The 20,987-nt window shown below is 50.5% G+C and overlaps 1 protein-coding gene across 1 annotated transcript in view; it reads left to right on the top strand.

The window, feature by feature from the left end:
* Window positions 1–20,517, top strand: part of Tspan14 (tetraspanin 14) — a 57,119-nt gene extending 36,602 nt beyond the window's left edge. Inside the window, exons 3-9 of the mRNA NM_001169127.1 lie at window positions 9,688–9,738; window positions 11,433–11,579; window positions 12,737–12,907; window positions 14,629–14,754; window positions 16,294–16,338; window positions 18,389–18,508; window positions 19,832–20,517. Of these exons, the coding sequence (NP_001162598.1) occupies window positions 9,688–9,738; window positions 11,433–11,579; window positions 12,737–12,907; window positions 14,629–14,754; window positions 16,294–16,338; window positions 18,389–18,508; window positions 19,832–19,903 (732 nt within the window). The 3' untranslated portion in view covers window positions 19,904–20,517. The remainder of the gene's footprint in view (window positions 1–9,687; window positions 9,739–11,432; window positions 11,580–12,736; window positions 12,908–14,628; window positions 14,755–16,293; window positions 16,339–18,388; window positions 18,509–19,831) is intronic.
* The last annotated feature ends 470 nt before the right edge of the window (window positions 20,518–20,987 follow it).

The following is a 20,987-nucleotide window of genomic DNA, read 5'->3' as shown; positions in this document are numbered from 1 at the left end:
AGGAGTGAGATTAAGTGGGTCAGAAGGTGTGTACATTGATTTGACCTGGATGACACACTTCACAGTCAAAATCACTTTTCCAGAAGAGCTGCCCCAGTGCACAGGAAGTGAGCTGCCTTATCTCTTGGCATAGGTAGCGGTGTGTATTGTTCTCAGTCGCAGACTTGCCAAGGCTGAGGGCAGAGGGCAGAGGGCAGAGGGCAGAGGGAGGACTGCCCTAATCAGGGCTCCCCTAGAACTAAGGCGTGGTAGGAGTACTGACCTCCACATGCCTCAGCCATGTGAAGCTGAGACTACTAGGGAATTCATGGAGGAAGGTTGTCCTCGGCATGGAGGCTAGTGCCTGGTATGCAGTTGTTATATAGCCACAGGGTGTGTGCGCGCGCGCGCGTATGTGTGCACGCGTGTGTGCATGTGCGTGTGCATGTGTGTGCTCGTGTCCCTCTTGTGCAGTGACTCACTGGTGTGGTAACTGTCACAAAGGTCTGCCTGCTGAGTGGGAGAACTTCACTTCCATCGTGACATTTCTACTGTGTTCTTTTCTTATTTATTTCTTCAGAAATCCCTTTTAAAAATTCTGCTGAGGGTCTGGGGAGAGGGCTCAGTGAATAAATCACACTGTTGCCAAAGTGAGGACTGGAATTCAGATCCCCAGAATCCACACAAGAACCGGGCACATGCTCAGAAGGCAGGCTCCTGGGTCAAGAGGGTGGGGAAGCAGGTGAAGAAGGAAGGGGCTATCCAGGACAGCTTCTGCCCTCCGTACGTGTGCTTCTTCATGACTCCATCCATGTTAGCTAGCGTTGGTTCATCCCGGCCCTTATCTTCCTTCCTTCCTATCCCTGCCTTACCCTTCCACTACCAGTGTTCCACTTCCAGGTCATCGCATGTGTTCTCTTGCTACCACACCCCCCTTCCATGCAGCCTTTTTATTCTGTCTCCAGAGCCCCTCCTGGTTTCCTGGCCTCAGTCCACAATGGTTTTTAATAATGGCTGAGCAGTCTATACTCCCACCAGCATTGTGTAAGGGCCCATTTTCCTATGTCTTTACCAGCCAGCACTTCACTTTCTCCACACTAGCCATTCTGACTGGAGCGACAGGGAGTCTCAGAGTTTTAGTTTGTACCTTCCTGTGTCTGGGGACGCTGAGCACTCAAATATATAAATATATATAATAAGTATAAATATAAATATAAATATATATATATATACTGGGAACGCAGGCGCCCCAGCTAAAGGAGTCAGAGCTGGTGGAGTCCTGAGTTTGAGGCCAGAGTGAATTACATGGAGAATTCTGGGCCAGCCAGAGCTACCTTGTCAGACCTGTGATTGGCCTGTTTATTCATAGACCTTGGGTGCTTCTTTTTTGTTTTTGTTTTGTTTTGTTTTTGTATTTAATGTTTTTGCAATTCTATACATTATAAACCCCTTAGTCTAATGTAGCGGGCAAAGTTTTTTTTCCATTCTGTAGGGTGTTCACTTAAGTTTTGTGTGTGTGTGTGTGTGTGGTGTGTGTGGTGTGTGTGGTGTGTGTGGTGTGTGTGGAGAGAGAGAGAGACAGAGAGGCAGAGGCAGAGAGAATCTTTTAAATTTCATGCAATTCTGTTTGACATTTCTTGTGCCTATTTTTTGTGCTATTAAAGTTCTATCTAGAGAATTTTCGCCTTTACCTGTATCCCTCAGTGCTCCTCAGTATTTCCCTTTCTCAGCGTGTTTTGTGCAAGAAGAGACAAATTTCACTACTACTATGGCTGTCCTGGAACTCTGTAGACCAGGCTGGCGTCACATTCACGGAGATCTAATCTACCTGCCTCTGCCTCTGCCTCTGCCTCCGCCTCCGCCTCCGCCTCCGCCTCCGCCTCCGCCTCCGCCTCCGCCTCCGCCTCCGCCTCCGCCTCCGCCTCCGCCTCCGCCTCCGCCTCCGCCTCCGCCTCCGCCTCCGCCTCCGCCTCCGCCTCCGCCTCCGCCTCTGCCTCTGCCCCTGCCCCTGCCCCTGCCCATGCCCCTCTGCTCCTGCCCCTGCCCCAGCCCCTGCCTCCTGAGCACCCATTGTTCCTTCCCTCTTCTCACTTAGGTTTTCCTCTGAACTCCTGCAGTTTATGTGGTGTCTGTCAGTATATGTGGTATCTGTTAGTGTATGTGGTGTCTGTCAGTCAGTATATGTGGTGTCTGTCAGTGTATGTGATGTCTGTCAGTCAATATATGTGGTATCTGTCAGTGTATGTGATGTCTGTCAGTCAATATATGTGGTATCTGTCAGTGTATGTGGTGTCTGTCAGTGAATGTGCTGTCTGTCAGTCAGTATATGTGGTGTCTGTCTTCAAGTCTTTGCTAATTCTGTCTTTGCTGTTGTCTCTTTGTCCCCTGTTTATTGGTTTCTGTCACCTTATTTCAGTACTTTTTTCCTGCATATTCTTCTCTAACAGTATGATGTTATAACATATTTTATTAAGGGCACACGTCATGAATTATACATGGCTGTAAGCTATTAAGAACTGCTACAACAGCTGGGCAGTGGTGACTCATACCTTCAATCCCAGCATTCAGGAGGCAGAGGCAGGCAGATCTCTTGGGTTGTGGCCAGCAAAGTCTACAGAGAGTTCCAGGACAGCCTGGGCTACACAGAGAGAAACCCGTCTTTGGAAAAAAAAAAGTTGCTAAAATAATACAAAAACATATCAAAGGTACAGATATACAGAATTTATGTGGCTAAGCTAAAGGAAGTCCTGTCCCCCGACTCTGGTTCCAGATGGTTTTAGTGTGACAGTTTCATTCTGGGCTTGGCCGCCTAGGGCCTTCAGGTCAGACCTGGTTCTGCCTGTTTTGTGCAAATTTTTACTGGAAGGAAGCCACATCCATCATTTGACTGTCATCTCCGGCTTCTCCCATCATCCCCTGCCTGTGGAACAGTCGCTGCATTGCTCACAGAACACACAAAACGGTGTTTACCTTCTGGCCCTGGTTTAGTGACCTGGATTTCTCTCATTTCAATCAATGTGTCCTGGGATAGTGAAGGCAGAGACTGTCTTGTTGGGGTGCTACCTAGAGCCTCCTTTCAATGACTCTTCTTCCACTGCCATTCCTGGACCTCAAGTTACTGGGTTGGCTCCCACTAGCATTGTTACAGTGGAGAAGTCCTTGACCTTTTCCTGGACACTTTGCTGGGTCCCCTGCAGGGCTGCAGAGGGCACATCTGCTTCTCATTCACAGCAGCCACCCATCCGGAGGGAGGAAAAGCTGGTGTGTGATAGCTTTGTGACCCTGGGCATGGTGCCTCCTGCCTTGGGCCCCATTTCCCCTCTAATGAGGAAGCTGAGGAAGCCGGCCCTAGCCTGCCCTCTGGTTCTCAGACCTTTTAAACTTCCTTTAAGAGGTGGTTCTTTTCAGAGACTTAAAATGGGGTGTTTATTAGTACTGATTGTGCATGTGTGTGTGTTTACTCCATGCTGTGCATGTCGAGATCAGAGTATAACTTTACTGCTCTGAGGGTCTCCTATTTCCTAGTGGGCAGGTCTGCAAACCCCAATAGGTATACTGTGATTCAGCACTCAAACTTCTGGGTAGAATTTCAAGGTCAACATGGGTTTAGGACAGCATTCTCAGCCTGTGGGTCACAACCTCTTTGGGGTTGGACAACTCTTTCAGGGGGGGATCGCCTAAGACCGTCACAAAACACAGTTATGATTTATAACAGTAGCAAAAGTATACTTATGAAGTAACGAAGATAATTTTATGGTTGGAGGTCACCACAACATGGGAGCTATATTAAAGGGTTATAGCATCAGGAAGGCTGAGAACCTCTGGTTTAGGGTCTGTGCCTCCTGGGGGCCGATCTGACTGAGGTTTAACTGAATCATTGGCATTTGAAGGAGTCTCTGGTATTCTGTGCACTCACACACCTTGAGATTTTCTGTTCTGGCGGGTGCCAGGACCATGGTTCTGCATCCTGCCTGGCAGAACTTAGGTCGTATGCACAGCCAGTTAGAGGCCCTTGATTGTCAGATGGCGGATGGATGACTGCTCAATGACTTGATACATGTGAAGAACAGACTTGGTGTAGTAGAATTTCTTCTGGCCCTTGCTCTCTCCCGCTTTCTGTTCCTATCCTTCCTGGCTTCTCTTCCTGAACTCCATATCTCTGTTTTCTCCAGGGGCAGAAACTGAGCCTCTAGACCAGGGACTTTTCCTTAGGACACTAGTCTGTTTGGGACCTGGGTAAGGCGGTAATACTCACTTTCTCCATGTTGGAATACCTGACAAGCATCTTTCATGGCGGCAAGAGCATTAGGTGGCTGGTCTTAGTCAGGAAGCAGAGATGAATGCTGATATTCCACCCATTTCACTTTCTTCTTCATTTGGTCTAGGACCTCGGTCTGAAGAGTGGTGGTTTTACTTCAGTTAAACCTCCAGTTGATTCTAGATCATGCAAGTTGGAGGTTAACATTAATATTACTGGGGTCATATAAAATCGCAGCAGAGGCAGGTGTTTAAGGAGTCAGCCCAGTGGCCCTTCAGGCCTCAGCTCTGCCTGTACCCAGGAGAGCAGGGCTCCCTCTGTGGGAGCAAGTCCCGTTAATCTTTCACCAGCCCTTTCAACCCGTTAGAAGGGCCGGCCATCTCTGTTGTATGGAGGAAGGCCGTCTCTGTTGTATGGAGGAAGGCTGGGCACTTGCACGACGTCACTTGATAGAATGTTCAGGGTGAGCGCTGGGCCCTGGGATGCTGACCTGTGCTTTGTATTTAACACTGTTCAGGACTGCTTGGTGCTTCAGTGAGTTCCTTTATCTCTGAGATAGCTGTAAGGAGGCCCTGATCACCAGCCCGAGTTAGTGAAGAGATTGACTGAGAACCAGAGGTCAGCAGTGCAAAGCCTCAAAATGTTGCCTGGCTACTGATGGAAAGACAAGATGTCTGGAGCCTATAGGAGTTGCCTACACACTTAGCCTTAATGCAAGGGGGCGAGGCCGTGGAGTCCTGGGTGACTGCTCCTGGCCTGCTGGACATCCGAACTTTCTCTTCCTCCTCTCCAACAGGGGAGGAGGGGCCTTTGAGATTTGAGCCTCCTTGGGTAAAATGCAGGAGGATTCTTGTGGTGCCCGGGTAAGGCAAGCCGGTGCCAGCTTAGGAAGCACCACTAGGCCCTCTTGAAGGTGTCCTATTCTTGATTGTCGACTTGACTACGTCTAAATAAACTAAAACCCAAACCGTTGGGTACACCAGTGAGGGATTTTTTTTTTTTCTTAATTAAATCATTTCAGGTGGAAAGAACCACTTTTAACATGGATCTTTAGAGGTGGGAAGGTACACCTTTAATCTGGGCCACACGTTCTGCTGACCGTCTGTATAAGGACCTGGAAGAAAGAAGCTTTTGCTCTTTGCCTGCCTGCCTGCCTGCCTGCTTTGGCTGGCCTGTCCGTCGCCTCCCTGCCTGGCATTAGAGCCAGAGTCTTTGGGATTCCAACATACACTGAAGCAGTGGAAACACCCAGCCATGTGGACTGAGCAGCCACTGGACTCATGGGCCTTTGGGCGGCAGCTGTTGCCAGACTAGCTGTACCACAGCCTGTAGGGCACTCTGGTAAATTCCCTTTATACATACACACTCTTCCAGTCTATCGGTCTTGTCTCTCCAGACGCTGACAATACAGAGGGGTTGTTATATTGTTGTTGTGTGTTTGGGGGTCTTCTGTTAATTAGTTAGATCAATTAACTCTAAGGAAGGTAGCCCAGAGATTTTCACTTAATAAACCTAAGTCCTGGAACTCCTTGGATTTTACTGGGAGCTTCTTTAACCCATGGTTAAAGTGGGACCTCTTTCTCCTGTAATTGCTCTTGAATCTCTACAAAGACTCCCAGAGATCTCCTTCTGCTCTGGTTAGAACATAGACTCTTAGAACGCACCTTCTTAACACTTGGCTGTGTAAGTTAGTTGTTGGAGAATGGTGCAGCCTAGAAACTCCTCTGTGGAACCCTTCTTCACTGGGACTTCTGTAGGTGCTCTCTAGGGTATGTGACTCAGAATGCTGCTTGCTCTTCTGTCCCAGCACCTTGTGGGTAGTGAGATAGCTTGTTGTCAGTAGAGCTACCAAGATGGGGTTCGTAAGTCTGTCACCAGCCAGCTCTGTAACCTTGGACAAATGTTTCTACATTTGTTCTGCAACTGTGGGACTTCTGGGGAGGAAGAGACAGGTTCAACACTCACTCTGGAGCTGTTATGTGCGTCCAAAGGCGGGTTACTTCCCTTATCTGGTCCTTTCTCAGGGTCCTTGACTATAATTGGTGTCCAGAGTTCCTGTCTTAGGCAATATTCACTGACTTATGATCTGACTCGTGGCTGTAAAGTTCTTATCTTCCTGGTATAAGTTAACTTCACTTATTCCTTTAAGACAGTGAGCGAAGATAATGTCCTTATTCTTAGTCAGTGTAAGAGAAAACATTGTTGCATGGCTGTCACTGATTCAGCAAGGAATCTCCTATAGGTCTAGAAGGGTGTGTGTGTGTGTGTGTGTGTGTGTGTGTGTGATGTGTGAATGTGTATATGTGTGTTGTGTGTGTATGTGATTGTGTGCGTGTGTGTGTGATTGTGCATGATGTGTGTATGTGTGTGCATGTATATTGTGTGTATATGTGATTGTGTGTGTGATTGATTGTGTATGATGTGTGTGTATGTATATTGTGTGTGTATGTGATTGTGTGTGTGTGATGTGTGTGTATGTATCTTGTATGTGTGTATGTGATTGTGTGTGTGTGCGATTGTGTGTATGTGTGATGTGTGTATGTATGTTGTGTGTGATGGTGTGTGTGTACGTGATTGTGTGCGTGTGTGTGATTGATTGTGTATGATGTGTGTATGCATATTTGTGTGTATGTGATTGTGTGTGTGTGATGTGTGTGTATGTGATTGTGTGTGTGTGTGTGTGTGATGTGTGTTTGTATGTATGTGATTGTGTGTGAGTGCGCACGCGCACGCGTGTCTTACATGAATGGAAGCCTGCCTACATTCGCATGGCTTTGTATATATGCTTTGGCAGAACAAACATCTTACTCTTCGATTACCCCAGGGAAGAATCAAAACAGCACCTGAAGGCTAGATGTAGTGGTGAACACCTTTAATTCCAGCACTCAGGAGGCTGAGAGAGGAGGATCTCTGGGTTCAAGGCCAGCCTGGTCTATATAGCAAGGTTTAGGATAGCCAGTGCTACATAGAATGTGTCACAAATGAGCAGCAAAACACCTCAGCACAGGTTCAGTACACTGCAGTGTATGTGATTGAATGTGGTGAAAAAGTAAGTGGGGCTCTGTGGGAGACAGTGGGGAGGAAAGGGGAGTTCCAGTGCCACTGCTCAAGTGTTTCAAGACAGCCTTCTTTCACCTGGGCACATGGTGCCGGAAATGGGTGTTGTCAGGCTTGGCTTGGAATGGGCACGTCGGATGGAGGAGTGTAAGATACTTGCGGCCGTATTGCCCCAATTCTGTAAGTGTGCTTTGGTCGTGGTCGGTGGGCCCTTGCCTGGCTCTCAGGAGCTCGTGAGACCCAGAAGTATGCATGGAAAGAGAATGGGAAAAGCCCTAGGCTTCCTTCCGTTGTGGGATTCTCTTATGGGCCTACTCCTTATGGGCCATGTCCTTAGAGAACATGGCTGTAAGGTAGGCACAGTTCATTTGGCTTAGGATCAGGCCTGCAAAGAGAAGCACACCAAAGGTAGTTCTCAGTGATGGACAGGGGGACAGGATGGCGAAGGAGGACATCTGGGGGGGTGTAGATATGAAGGAGGAAAAGGCCAGGGAATGGTGTGCTGTGCTGGAGTCTTCATTTCCTCCTAGGTGTGAGCAGAAGTCACTGGAGAGTGGAGGAGTGGAGTGTTCAGTAACCAGCACCTCTATCTGAATTCACCCAACCAGGACAGAAGTCACTCTAAAAACTGTGTGTTCTGAACAGAAGACCTTCCCCCACCATCCCCTAAGCAGTACAAAGAACAGCTTTTTACACAGTCTTTACAGTCTATTTGGTGTTGTGAGTGGTGCAGAGCTGAGGGAGGGTGTGTGTACATTACTCGCAGGACTTTGAGAATCTGGGAAATTTGGTATACACTGGGGGCTTTAAGGCCAGCCCTTTGGATGTCACTTGACAGAAGATTTTAAGGGATGCTTCCAGTTTGTTGGAGGCCTGGGAAGAGGTGCATTATGGGCAGAGGGGAGCTGAGAATCACAAAGAAAACTGGTCATGTACACTTTCATGGTTGAAAGGTAAAGCCAGCAGCGTCCCAGTTGGCGAATGTGAAGCCTCTTTCCCTCCTGTGGGTTTCCTCAGTGGCTAGCGACAGATGGTAGTGATGTGTCATGAGGGAAAAGAAGCTGGGGAGGAGTAAGCTGGGTCCCTGGAGACCGTGAGGAGACGGTGGCGTGAGGCAGGGGACAGAGAGCTACAAGGTTGCTAATCATGGGTGCGGATAGGTGTCATTCCTGGGTCCCCTGACTGCTCGAAGGGGTTTTGCACTGTTAGGCTTACCATCATTTAGTGGAGTCTGCAAGGGAAGGGCAAGCAGCCCTTGTCAGGCAAGGGAGGAAGACAAGCTGACCAAGCTGTGTGTGCTTGGTGTCTCTGAACCTGATTGAAGGGAGAGGAATGACCAAGAGTGACCTCACTTCTGAGGTAGTCAGATGAGAAAAGGCCTCCAACCCCGGACCTTAGGGTGGCCTGTGGTGTTTCTTGCCATCCATTGAGAAGCTGATGGGAAGCCGAGGAAGTAAAGTACGGCATCTGGGAGAACAAAGACCTTTCCTAACGTCCGGAGAAACTAGTGTGGGGTGCGGTGGTTCCGGGAACTTGTCCACCAAGCTCAGGATATTCAAACAAACAGATAAACAACAACAACAACCACAGCAACAGCAGCAGCAGCAGCAACAAAACAGGCTGCTCCATTTGCAGGGCATCTGGGGAACAGCTTCTCTGCCTTAGGGCTGTGTGGTCCTTTGGATGGGTCCTGTTCTCTTGGCTGTAGTGGGTGCCTATAGCAGGGGAGGTTGGGGTGATACAGTGTTGCTCTTCTGCTTAGTGCGGCTTCCCAGTGTTTCCTGAGCACTTGTGTGTCTCATGTTATGTGTAAGTGTGATGAGGAGGCCACACTGTGGCTAATGAATGACCAAGTGGCTACTTGTGTGTTTGGAGTCTGAGTCCAAGGCTGTGGGGATGAGAGGTGGGAACAGGTAGCCTTGCGCTCTCCCCATAGCCTTGCCTTGCAGCTGGCCTGACCCTTGTAGATGCTCTGCTGGGCCAGCGGCCGCTGCTAACCTCTGCCAGTCGTTAGAGGTGCGGTGTCCTGACACTGACAAAACAAGCTGAAGTGGGTTCAGGGTGAGAGTTGGGTAGGAAGGAAGGAAGCAGCCTCTGTCAGTATAAGGCAGTCTCCTGCGGCAGTCTCTAGGACTGACCTAGGGATCTCTACCTCAGCTCTCTGGGCATTTGAGCATCTGGGGTAGAAATCAGCTGCCAGCCATTCCTGGGGAGGTAGGTGCTGGTTATCTGCAATCTCCATGTCCCTTGGCATAGAGAGCTTCTGCCGTTTGTAGGATTCTGTTGCCACCTCGGACAGAAGACAGGAGCACCCAGCTAGAATGTAGACTGTTTCAGTGCTGGTTTCTGACCTTACTTTTCTCTTCTGTCCTCCCTCCCCCACCTCCCCTCAGTTGGCTGGAGTTGTTTTCCTTGGAGTCGGGCTGTGGGCATGGAGCGAAAAGGTAGGTGGAACCCTGACCAGGCCCATTATCAGGCGGTCCAACCCAGAGCCATTGGACTTGAATTGTCCCCTCCTCTAGCCTGTTCATAGTCACTAACTGCAGAGAAAGGTTCGTGGCATTAACCCACAGACAGACTCTGCCTCTGAGGCGTGTGTGGCTGGAGGTCATTGGGCCAGTCCTAGAAGAGTTGGGTTGCAGGTTATGAGCTCTGTGAGTGTGGATGTGTTCCCATCCTGTTCCCAGAAGCCCTGAGTAACCCCAGGCCTTGTCACTTGTGCCCAGGGCAAGCATGGGGCAGTCTCCCAAATCCATTCCACACCTCTGGGAGCAGGTGAGCAGATCCCTGAGCAGGGTCTTGTTTACTGCTGACTGAAGTGCTTGTGCTGGCCTACAGAAAAAGGGAGTAGAGCCTGGTTTTGTGCCCCATGTGCTGTTTGCCAATGTGTCAGGGAGGGCATCCCAGACTCTTGTTGTGCAGGTAGATAAAGGAGCAGTTGGTACTCTAAGGGTCAGAGCTCCAGACACAAGGTAGAGTAAGGTGCTGACCTTGCCCCATGGTAGATTAATGCTTAGGTGCTGAGAGCTGGAATTCTTACAGGAAGGAAGAGCGGAGAACCTAGAAGCTGAAGCACCCTGTTTCTGTGGCGGAACCTGCCACTGCTTCCAGAAAAAAGAAGCAGCACACTTTGGTCTATGAACTTTTGTGTGAGCTCTTAGGAACAGAGGTCTGCTCTTGAGCCTGTGCACCTTTCCTGGAAGCCTGTGTGCACTGTCAGTGATGGCAAAAGTTGTCTGTACGATGTCTGTCCCAGTGACCTGGAAACGTCCGTGCACAACAGCGCCACCGTGTGGCTGTATTTGGGACTGCAGCAGACTTGACCTGTATGAGCCCTGAATCCTGGAGCCCTTTAGCCTGACTGACAGCTCTTTTCTTTTTTCTTTGAGTATCACAGAATCTGTCAGTCCCTGTAGTTGCCATTAGTCACATATAACTATATGTATTTTTAAAATTTTACTTTTTTTTTGGCATGGGGGTTATGTATACGCCTGAGTAGAAGTAAAAAAAAAAAAAAAAAAAAACGTGCAGGAGTATGTTTGGTGTTCTTTCACCCTGTGGGTCTCAGGTTGCCAGGCAAGGTAGCAAGCGCCTTTTCCTGTCGAGCCATCTCACCGGCCCCTGACTATGTATTTTAAGAAAATGATAGGCCAATCTTCTTGCCCTGGCCTCCTTCCAGGTGTTTTTGTTATAAGTACAGCCAGTGATTCTCTTTGAATAGTGCTAATAGGATGTTGCTGTCATGGGCACGTCTATGGGCAGCACTCTGTCCTTCATCTACCCTTGCTGGGTATGTTTCCTCAAAAATGTTCATCGTGAAGCTGCTTTTAGCCAGTTTGACCATGGCCTAGGACTCCCCTTCTCTGAGGCCCAGCCAAGGCTCCTTACAGGCCACTGAGGAATCTGGGTCTGGGCTCACAGAAGCCCCCGCCTCAGTGTGGACAGGAGCTTCATGGAGAGTGTCTAAGGGCTGTGGTGGACAAGGACAGTGTCCTCGGGACACGCCCTGGCCTGGCTCTTGATGACAGGGCTGAGCTGTGTGAAGCAGCCCCCTAGCTTCAACTGCTGGCATAACTTGCCCCCAGGGCCTTGCCTCACTCTAAGGACAGTACTACCTTTTATCCTCTGCTTCTTTCAGGGCGTGCTGTCCGACCTCACGAAGGTGACCCGGTTGCATGGAATCGACCCTGTCGTGCTGGTCTTGATGGTGGGCGTGGTGATGTTCACACTGGGATTCGCGGGCTGTGTCGGGGCCCTGCGGGAGAACATCTGCCTGCTCAAGTTTGTGAGTGGTGTTGGCACGGGAGGTGGTGGGGGCGCTGGGCTAGCGGTGCCAGCTCACATCTGTTTTCTGGCCCAGGTAACGCAAGGAGGGAACAAAGATTTCCTTGAACCTGCTGTTTTGTTAAGAGGGAAGATTTGAAGGAGAAAAACCCAGAGGATGGTTCCTCACCTTAGGGGGATGGGGTTTCCTGCAGTTGCCTGCTGATTGCAGGGGCTCCACCCACCCCCTTTGCTTCTTGGCTCTCCTCAGAAGTGCTAAGGGGTTGTTTGTTTCTGTTCACCTCTGTCCTTCCTGGCTAAGGTCAGACAGTGCTGCCAGTGGCTTGAAGACATTCCCTCCTCCTGGGGTGAATCTGTGGATGTGCAGTGTGCAGTTCTTAGTTTGCTGGCAGAATCATGAATCACTAAGAGTCTAGTTTTATATTTAGATACAACTTCCTATTTAAGTGCACTCAGCTAAAAGTAAATAGCACTGGTGAAGAGAGCAGTTATTCTCTTTATGATCTATCATCCGTTAAGCTTATTAGGTCAGCCTTTCTTCATTTGGAGAGCAAAGCACACACACCTCTAGGTCTCCTCCCCTTACTAATACTGCAGTCCGTGTCCCATTTCCACATGGGCAGGCTGTGTGCTTACTCCTGCACACTTGGGCTTCTTCTCTGCTTTTCTTGGAAAGGTCTCTTCACATTTCCAAGATGTGTCAAGGCTTCATGGCTCCCAATAGAATGTCACCATGACCTGTAGCTGGCAGCCATGTTCCTAGAGAGGTCTGCATGTGGCTGATGACCCTGCTTGCCTAAGCACAGTGGGCACTGATAACATTGGTCCCTCTGGAGCGGTAATGAACTCTGCAGGGAACTTAGATGTCCACCCACAAGTGGAGTGAAAGACTAGCTGTCTAGGATGGTCGAGTGGAGGGTGGGGCAGACAGTGGATGGACATATGGACTCTACAGGAAACAACTGACCTGGCTTCTTTTTCATCAGGTGGGGGAGGGGGAAGCCCACCTCCTGGGGAAGTGATGTCCTTCCTCTTCCTCCTCCCATTGACAGAGGAGGTGAAGCGCTGCAGTAGCCGGTGCCTCTGCACACGTGGAGGTGGGCGGGGTCCTGCCTGGCTGCTGATGCTGACTCCACCTTTCTTCTTGTGTCCATGCAGTTCTGTGGGGCCATTGTGCTCATCTTCTTCCTGGAACTGGCTGTGGCTGTGTTGGCCTTTTTATTCCAAGACTGGGTGAGGGATCGTTTCCGGGAATTCTTCGAGAGCAACATCAGGTCCTATCGGGATGACATTGACCTGCAGAACCTCATTGACTCTCTTCAGAAAGCCGTAAGCTCTGTCCCGACAGGCCTCCTGCTGGAGCATGCCCTTTCCTGCCTCTGGTTAGCCTGGGATGGATGCCCTTGGCTGAGATGGAACAAGGCCTTCCCTTCGAAGAGGGTTTCTGCCATGGCAGTTCTGGCTTCCTCTCAGCATTTTAGATTAGTCAGACAACTGTCTCCCTTTCCTTCCTTTTGGGTCTAGTTTTCCCTAACCTTTCATGGTAGCCATGTTGGTAATCAAGAGTCCTCCCCAGGATCTTGGCCCTGTGGCTATAGAGAGGACACAGAGACTAGAGCTCCTCACCCTAGGACTGACTCACTGCAGAGTTATTCCTGTATCCTTCCTCTCTGGGACCTTTTCTCTTTCCTGTTTGAGAAGGACAAACTGCCTGGGGGACGCCTCCTCTGTGGAGGCATGTGACCTCTGGAACTTTCCCTCGGGAGCTGAAAAGGCAGGCTGTGTCCCTCACTCTTCCTGCCCCTTCCCCTTTCGTGCAGCTGCACCTGGAAGCTTGAATCACTGGCTGCTCTGGCCCCTGGGGTGAACCCACGCCCTGGCACGGTGGTCTGTTTGCCCGGCTTCTGAAATGTCTTTTCCGTGGAACACTTGGTTCCAAAGAGAAAATAAACCAGCAAGCACTAAAAATAACTGACCCACTATTAGTAACCAAAACTTGTTTACCCTGTTGCGTGTAGCATGGGGTCCAGAAAAATCTGTTTACATAGCAGAGACTCCTGTGTATTGTGGACTTGGGACAACTCCGGCATCCTAGCAACCTTGCCACACCTTTTCTGTCCAGATTTTTCTTTTGTGTTCAAATGACCTTGGCCTGCCAGTCTCAGACTGTGCCCTGCTCTTTCCTAAGGGAAGTCTTCTCTGTTACCCGTCTGGCCCAGTCTGTTTTGAGACAGGTGAGACAGGATCTTACTATGTAGCCCAGGCTGCCCTCAAGCTTGCTAGCCTCAACCTGATTATTGGAGTTGGAGGAGCGTTTCTAACACTCAAGAGGCACCCGCTAAGTTCTAGGCTTGTGATACACCTTCAGGTGGTTATTAACTCACTAAAGCCTCCTGCACAGAGGAGGAGTGGGGTGGAGAAGACTGGATTTCCACCGGAAGCTTGGGAGTGAGGAGGCAGAGGTTCCTGCGGGCCTTGGTTTTGGTGGTGAGATCTACCAAGGGTGGGGAGATTCCATCTCCGTGATGCTGGGTGTGCTGGGTGCTGCAGACATCTAGGCTGATAAGGGCTTTTGTCAGCTACACTGTGGAATGGGGTGTGGCGGGTGGGGCTCTTAGTCAAGTCGACAGTTAATGAGTGGTTAAAGAGTTGCTGCTGCTGTCGCCTTAGTTGTAATTCACCCTGTTGTAAATGCTCAGCGGTAACCAGGGCCAGCAGGGACGGCCATTTATCCTGGAGAAAGGCCTGTTACTCAGGCAGTGTTCTCTGGGTTAGGAGGGGGTATATCACAGGGCCTTTAATGGAGAAGGGGTGTAGCTTGCAGGGCTCTGAGAAGGTGTGACTAGAATGTCCCATTCTAAGCTGGACTAGCCAGACTTGGTTCCATAGGGGAGTCAGGGTGACTGCAGTTTCCTTCTTAAAGCATTACCTGTTGTTGGTGTCATTCAGTATCTGTGAGAGCCTTGGTGTCTGTCTAGTAAAGGGGAACCTCGTATTGACTCAGTGACCCTGGCCCCCTCATGTGTTCTTGGCGACATTTATGATTTCAGAATCAGTGCTGTGGGGCTTACGGCCCTGAAGACTGGGACCTCAATGTCTACTTCAACTGCAGTGGTGCCAGCTACAGCCGAGAGAAATGTGGGGTGCCCTTCTCCTGCTGTGTGCCGGACCCTGCAGTGAGTATCCGTCCCTTCTGCAGCCCAGCAGCTCGTGCCACTGCCGGGGCCTTCCAGGCTGCTGCTCGCCGACACACTGACGGGGTGTGCTGCATTCCCTTGGCTCCCTCCACTCCATGCTGGGTCCTTGCAACTCTGAAACCCTGTGCAAGCATTCTGGGACCCTTCTCTGTGGTGCCCCATGTCCCTGGGCTAGATAAAGGAGGAGAGATTATCCTTCCTTAGGTGGTTCTGCCTCACCACAAAGGTGGTGTCCTCTGGTCCTGCCCCTTTACGTTCTCTGCACAATGTTCTCAGTGCCCAGAAGCTCAGGAAGTGAGGCTGCACATCACATATCTGTGTGTGTGTGTGTGTGTGTGTGTGTGTCTGTCTGTCTGTCTGTCTGTCTGTCTGTGTGTGTGTGTCCTCATGGTTAATCATTTTCTAGCCCTTTTTTCATTTGCTTTCATTCCTAGTCTTAGGCCTAAATCCCTGGGCTTCTGGAGATTGAGCACTTTGGGTAACCTGGGAATAAAGACTATGTTTCGAGTGAGCACAGATCTGCCCCGCACAAGCTTCTGCACAGCCCTGTGGTGCTTAGTCACAGCCCCTGAGAAGCAAGTCTTCATACACTGACCTGGCTGAGTCCTTGGTCTGGGAGAGGCTGCGCAGTGGAGTTGGAGGTGTCCGGGAATATTTGAAAAACTCCAGCGTAGCAAATGTAGTGAATGTAACGTCATTCACTAGCACAAAGGTTGGCAAACTGTGGCCCAAGGCCAAATGAGGCAAATACTTTGGGTCACTTTTTGGTGGTTGTTGTAGTCCAGTTTTGCATCACTGTAACAAACTGAGAAAGTCTCGTGGACTGAGTGGGACAGTGCACCCATACTGTGCAAGGAGTCCTAACGCTAGTCCCTAGAATTTAAGAAGCGTTAGCTGGCGTACAGTGTTGGTGCTTCCAGATCTGTGGTACCTGCTGGAGACAGCCAGGAGCACGAGGCATAGGAGGCCGCCCACTCTATGGCTAAAGAACAAAACAGAATGCCACTGTTTCCTTCCAGGACACACACATCCTTAGTGACCTTAGCTTCCTCGTAGGCTCCATTTCCTGAAGAGTCTACTAACTCCAATAGCAGCACCTTGGGACTAAGCCTTTGGGGATCTTCTGCATCTAACCTCAAACATGGCTGAAGGGGAAACATAACATTTTGTGATGTATGAGAATTGTTATGAAATTCAGATTCCAGTGTCCTTAGTTTTCTGGGCATGTAGCGATTCCTGATAGTTGTCCAGGTCTAGCTTATGGGCCGTTGAAGTCTGTGCTCTTGCTGGTGAAGTAGAATTGTCCTGGTTCTGCAGCCTGCATCTACAAGAGTCACTGTGAAACACCACAGACCCAGCTCACTGACTCCTGTGCTAGCCTGGAAGGGGGAGCAGCTGGCAGTTGACCTCAGGGCGTGAGCTGTGTAATTTCCGCATGTGTTTCCTGGTGCCCAGTTGTGATTTTTCTAGTGCCTTCTGTCACGGGGTTTTTGACAGGTCTTTCTGCTTTTCCTACAGCAAAAAGTCGTGAACACACAGTGTGGCTATGATGTCAGGATTCAGGTAAGAATACCAACACACAGCCTTAAAGGATTTGGGGAACTGTTTCTTAGATTTTACTTTTGTAGTCTGACCTCCTGCTTTAGCACAAGTGCAGGTTGGAGTAAAGAAACAGGAAGATTCAATTAGAAGGTACGATCCAAGCCAGAGGTGAACGGAGTCTGGGTAGACTAGTGTGCACGCGTGCACGTGCAATACACGTGCAATACACACGCACCCACCCACAGGCACGCACGCACGCACGCACACGAGATTTAAAGCCGGGTCACTGTAATATCACTAAGCTTACACTGCATGAGACGTAGTGAGGAATTGGGGACAGCTGTTGTATATTGTTCTGTAGTGAGGATAAAGCTGGTGGGGTCTGACTTGCTCCAGCTTCCACATGCCAGGACTAGGGCAGGGCTCAAATTCACGCCCTCTTTCAGACCACAGTGAGTGAGGGCTTGGGTGTGAGAAGCTGGTGTGGGTGGCTGCAGTTGTGAAAGGGAGGATGTCGGGATGTAGAAGTCCCTCTTAGCCATGGACACTAGGACAGTCTGTCTTCCATCGACTTTCCTTCACAGGAGCAGGCTGTGTGTGTTGAATGTTTATCTCTCGGGAGCTGAAACCTAGTCAGTCCCCAGTGAAGGCAGAGCCGTCATGACTGAGATTACTGCCCTTATTAAAAGGCCCAAGATGGCCGAGAGAGATGGCTCAGAGGTAAAGAGCACTCGTTGCTCTTAGGACCCAGGTTTGGTTCCCAGCACATAAGCAGTGCTTCACAGCTGTCAGTAACCCCAGTTCCAGCGGAGGGACGCCACCCTCTGGTCCCTGAGGGTACTGCATACGAAGAGTGTAGGCAGAATGCTTGCACACATAAAAGAAAGAAATAAAGAAAAGGCCCCAAGAGCCTTTTCCCTCTCCTAGCATATGAGAATTCAGCAGGAAGACACTGTTTAACCAGAAGGCAGCACCAGACACTGAGTCTGCCAGTGCTTGGTGTTAGGCTTCCCCCTCCACAGTGGTGAGAAAGAAATTCTTGTCATTTTAGGCCACTGTGGTACTTTGTTGTAGCCAAACAACCTGAGTGATGCATCTGTATGAAACCTAGCGGTCCTGTTAAGAATTCCATTGCCACTTGGGGCAGCCATGTCAAAATGCAAAGACTGTCAGGCTTATGTGACACTTACTATCTCACAGGTCTGAGGCTGCTTAGGGAGGATCTGTTCCAGGCTTGTCTTCCAGGCTTGGACTTCTCCCCTCCTCACATGACTTCCTTCTGTGTATGCCCCTGTCCGAGTCTCTTCTTGTTGGACAGCAGTCAGTTGATCAGACCTCATCCTGGTAGGCTCATTTAAATGTAGCCAGCTCTGTAAGACCTGTCTTCAAACACAGTCACGACCTGAGGTTCAGAGGTGTAGAGTTTGAGCGTGGGAACGTGACAGCACAGTGCATCCCATAATACACTGAAGTGATTGATTTTCATCCCTGTGACCATGGAGGGAGATGATGGGGAAGAAACTGGGGCTGATTGCCACTTACGAGGTAGTAAGAGTGGGGTGTGTACTGGGACAGCGTCCCCACACGCTGACAGATTTCCAGGGGGTTGGCAGAGAGGGAGCTGGCCGATTGCCTCCCAGAGCCACGCTTACCAGTAGGAGACAGAACCCAAAGGGCCATTGCCCGTTCTTCTGCCACCTTCTGTGACTTAAAGTATGGATCCCCTTTCCTCTGTACTTTGAGAGACACATGATTTTTCCTCCAGGCTGCAGATGACCTCACATCTCCAGGTGTGGTGATGGGAGGGGATTTAATTCATCTTTGGAGCTGAGAGCCTTTCTTTAGTTAGAGAGGCAAGATGGCAGCTTGCCCTGGGAGGGGCCCAGACCGAATCGGAATCTGAATTGTTTCTCATGCAAGGTTTCTCCAGTGGTCCTCGTTCAGCCTCCTCAGACACCCTCCACATGCTGTGCCTTGCCCTGTCCCATATTGAGCTAGCCGTCCCAGGGCAGGGCAGGGCAGGGCAGGGACTGCGGTGCTCAGGCTGAGGCTGCTGTGTGTGTCTTTGCAGCTGAAGAGCAAGTGGGATGAGTTCATCTTCACGAAGGGGTGCATCCAGGCTCTGGAGGGCTGGCTTCCCAGGAACATCTACATTGTGGCTGGTGTCTTCATTGCCATCTCCCTGCTGCAGGTGCGTCCCGGAGTTCAGGCACTGGGCTCTCAGCTCATGGTGTGCCGTAAAGGAATCTGGCTTAGGAATAGGATGTCCAAGGTCAGGTGCATGTCACGCGTGCGTGTGTGTGTGTGTGTGTGTGTGTGTGGGTGTGTGTGTGGGTGGGCGTGTACGTGTACATGAGGTAGTGAGGGTGGGATGTACACTGGGACAGGTGTCCCCACATATGCGTACACACGGGACAGCCGTGACCCTCTCTAGAGGGCCCACATCTTTATATGGTATCACCTGTGTCACGCTCAGGAGATGAGAGTCCGTGACCAAGAACTGGCCCACTTTGGGGTCCCTCCCTTTTGGTAGACGGAAGTAGCAGGAATCAGGAGGCGTCAGGAGCTCTAGAGTGGGGGGTTGACTTCCTATTAGCTGGGGCAGTTAGCCCAGAACTTCTTGTCCCTGTCCCCCGGCTGGGCTTCCAGGCTTCCCTCAGCATAGATGCTCCCCTGGCTCACTGCCTGGCCCAGGGGTGATTGGAGTGGCTGGTGCCCACAGGAAAATGTAGAAAAAGTCAAGAATCCACTTAGATCAGGGAAACTCAGTCTTCTTAGGGCCCATGTGTAAGAGGCACTGGCTGCCTGTGAGCAGCTTCTGGGACAGTGAGGACTGTGCTTACGTGGAGAATACATGGTAAGTAGCTCTACCCTGAGGTGGACTTGGTTGCAGCCACACCATATTTCTTTATTCACTCTGCCATTGTACTGTCTGACTACAGAACACTAGAGAAAAGCATGGTGGAAAGGGAAAGAAAAAATTGTGTTTGAGAAGTGAGACTGGGTTCAGTTCTGAAACACAGAGCTTAAGGGGGCTGGACGAGCAAGCCACTTCCAAAGGTCACCACGTGTATGGGTGTCTGTGCTGATAGAAAAACCACGCCCTTCCCTCACGACATTCCTGTCTGCTAAGGTCTGGCTCTGTCTGTGGATATCAGGGTGATGGCTGGGTTGGGCCAACAGGGTGACTGGTTCTGAATAGTTGGTGTCATTTTACAGTTTGACCGAGACCTCAAGTCTGTGGGTCCCGCCTGGTGTGTGGCATTTTCACTCCCTGGGGGCAGACCCAGCATCTGTTCAGCCTGTGAGGCTTGTTCTGACCTCTTCCATGCTTGAGGGATGTAACAGCCTTCATTTTCCATGGCTGGCTCTTCTCTGCCACTTGCTCAAGCTTTGCTCCCACCTTGCCCTTGACCTGGTAGGGGAGGGAGGGAGTCCACGCAGGCAGGCCCCAGCAGCTCACCTCTGCTCTCCGCCCTCATTTCGAACGACTGACCTCTGGCTTTGGTTTCAGATCTTCGGCATCTTCCTGGCAAGGACCCTGATCTCAGACATTGAGGCAGTGAAGGCAGGCCATCACTTCTGAGGCGCAGGTGCAGCAGATGGAGCTGAGCCACATGGAGAGGTCAAGCCTTTCACTGTCCAGCAGCGGCAGAAGTCGACATTAGCCACCTACAACCAGACCCCAGTCTTCCGCATCAGCACGATATGGCCTCTCTGTTTCTTCTTGCTGGTGCTGAAGGCCAAGGCCCCTTCTCATCTGCTCACACTTGACATGGCACCTCTGAAGGCCCAGAGACAGAGAATGTGTTTTTATGTGGAGTAGTAACTCTGAGGACAGATGGGCTCCCATGGCCGCAGGAAAGGCTTAATGGCCCTTACAGAGCCCAAGAGCATCTGCAGGTCCCCACCTACTCAGTAAGGCTTAGGTACATGCTCAGCTATTCTCTTCTGTGGGCAGAGCATCAGTATGGGACCAGCATTGAGGACAAGGCTTCTGCCTCCCTTGGATCAAGATGGATGGAGAGGGATAAGTGGTCCAGTGGTTCCCCTCCTGTCAACAAGGCTCATGGTGGTGCAAACGTGCCAGGGGTTTGCAGAATCCTCAGCCATGTCCAAGTGAAGTATGCCTGAGCCAGCTATAACCGGTCTTGGGAAGCACATCATCACTGCCTTCCAAGTCTACACTGCTCTCCCAGGGTAGAACAGCCTTGTTTCTCCATAGCATTAAGCCCTGCTGAGGGCCTGCTCTCCTGTTCTTATAGTGTGTAAATAGTTTATTTATAGGGGTAAGAGTGTTCCTTCACCATTTCTTCACAGACTCTTCTGTCTGGCATTCTTTTCTCAGCAGCCTTACCCAGTGTCTGGGACCAAGCTGTCCTTTTCAGTTCCCAGAGTGTCTTAAGAACCAGCTGTGACAGCTTCTCTCTTTGGCGCTCCTTCCCTCCGTGCACCCCTGCTTAGGTCTGCTGGTCTCGGTGCTACTGAAACGGCCACCAGAACTTGAATCCCGATCGACTTCTTCTCCCTCCCCCCTGCCCTCCAGGGAGCCCCAGTTCCTGACTGCCAGCTGGAAACTGGGCTCCTCCCATGACCACAAACAACCAGTGGCCCAAAGTGTGCTGTCCCTGGAGGGCAGCACTCCTGCAGCCAGGCCCCGACAAGCACAG

The sequence above is a fragment of the Rattus norvegicus genome, chromosome 16, assembly GCF_036323735.1.
Source record: "Rattus norvegicus strain BN/NHsdMcwi chromosome 16, GRCr8, whole genome shotgun sequence".
Classification (NCBI taxonomy): domain Eukaryota; kingdom Metazoa; phylum Chordata; class Mammalia; order Rodentia; family Muridae; genus Rattus; species Rattus norvegicus.
This window is presented reverse-complemented; position numbering and strand designations above follow the sequence as displayed.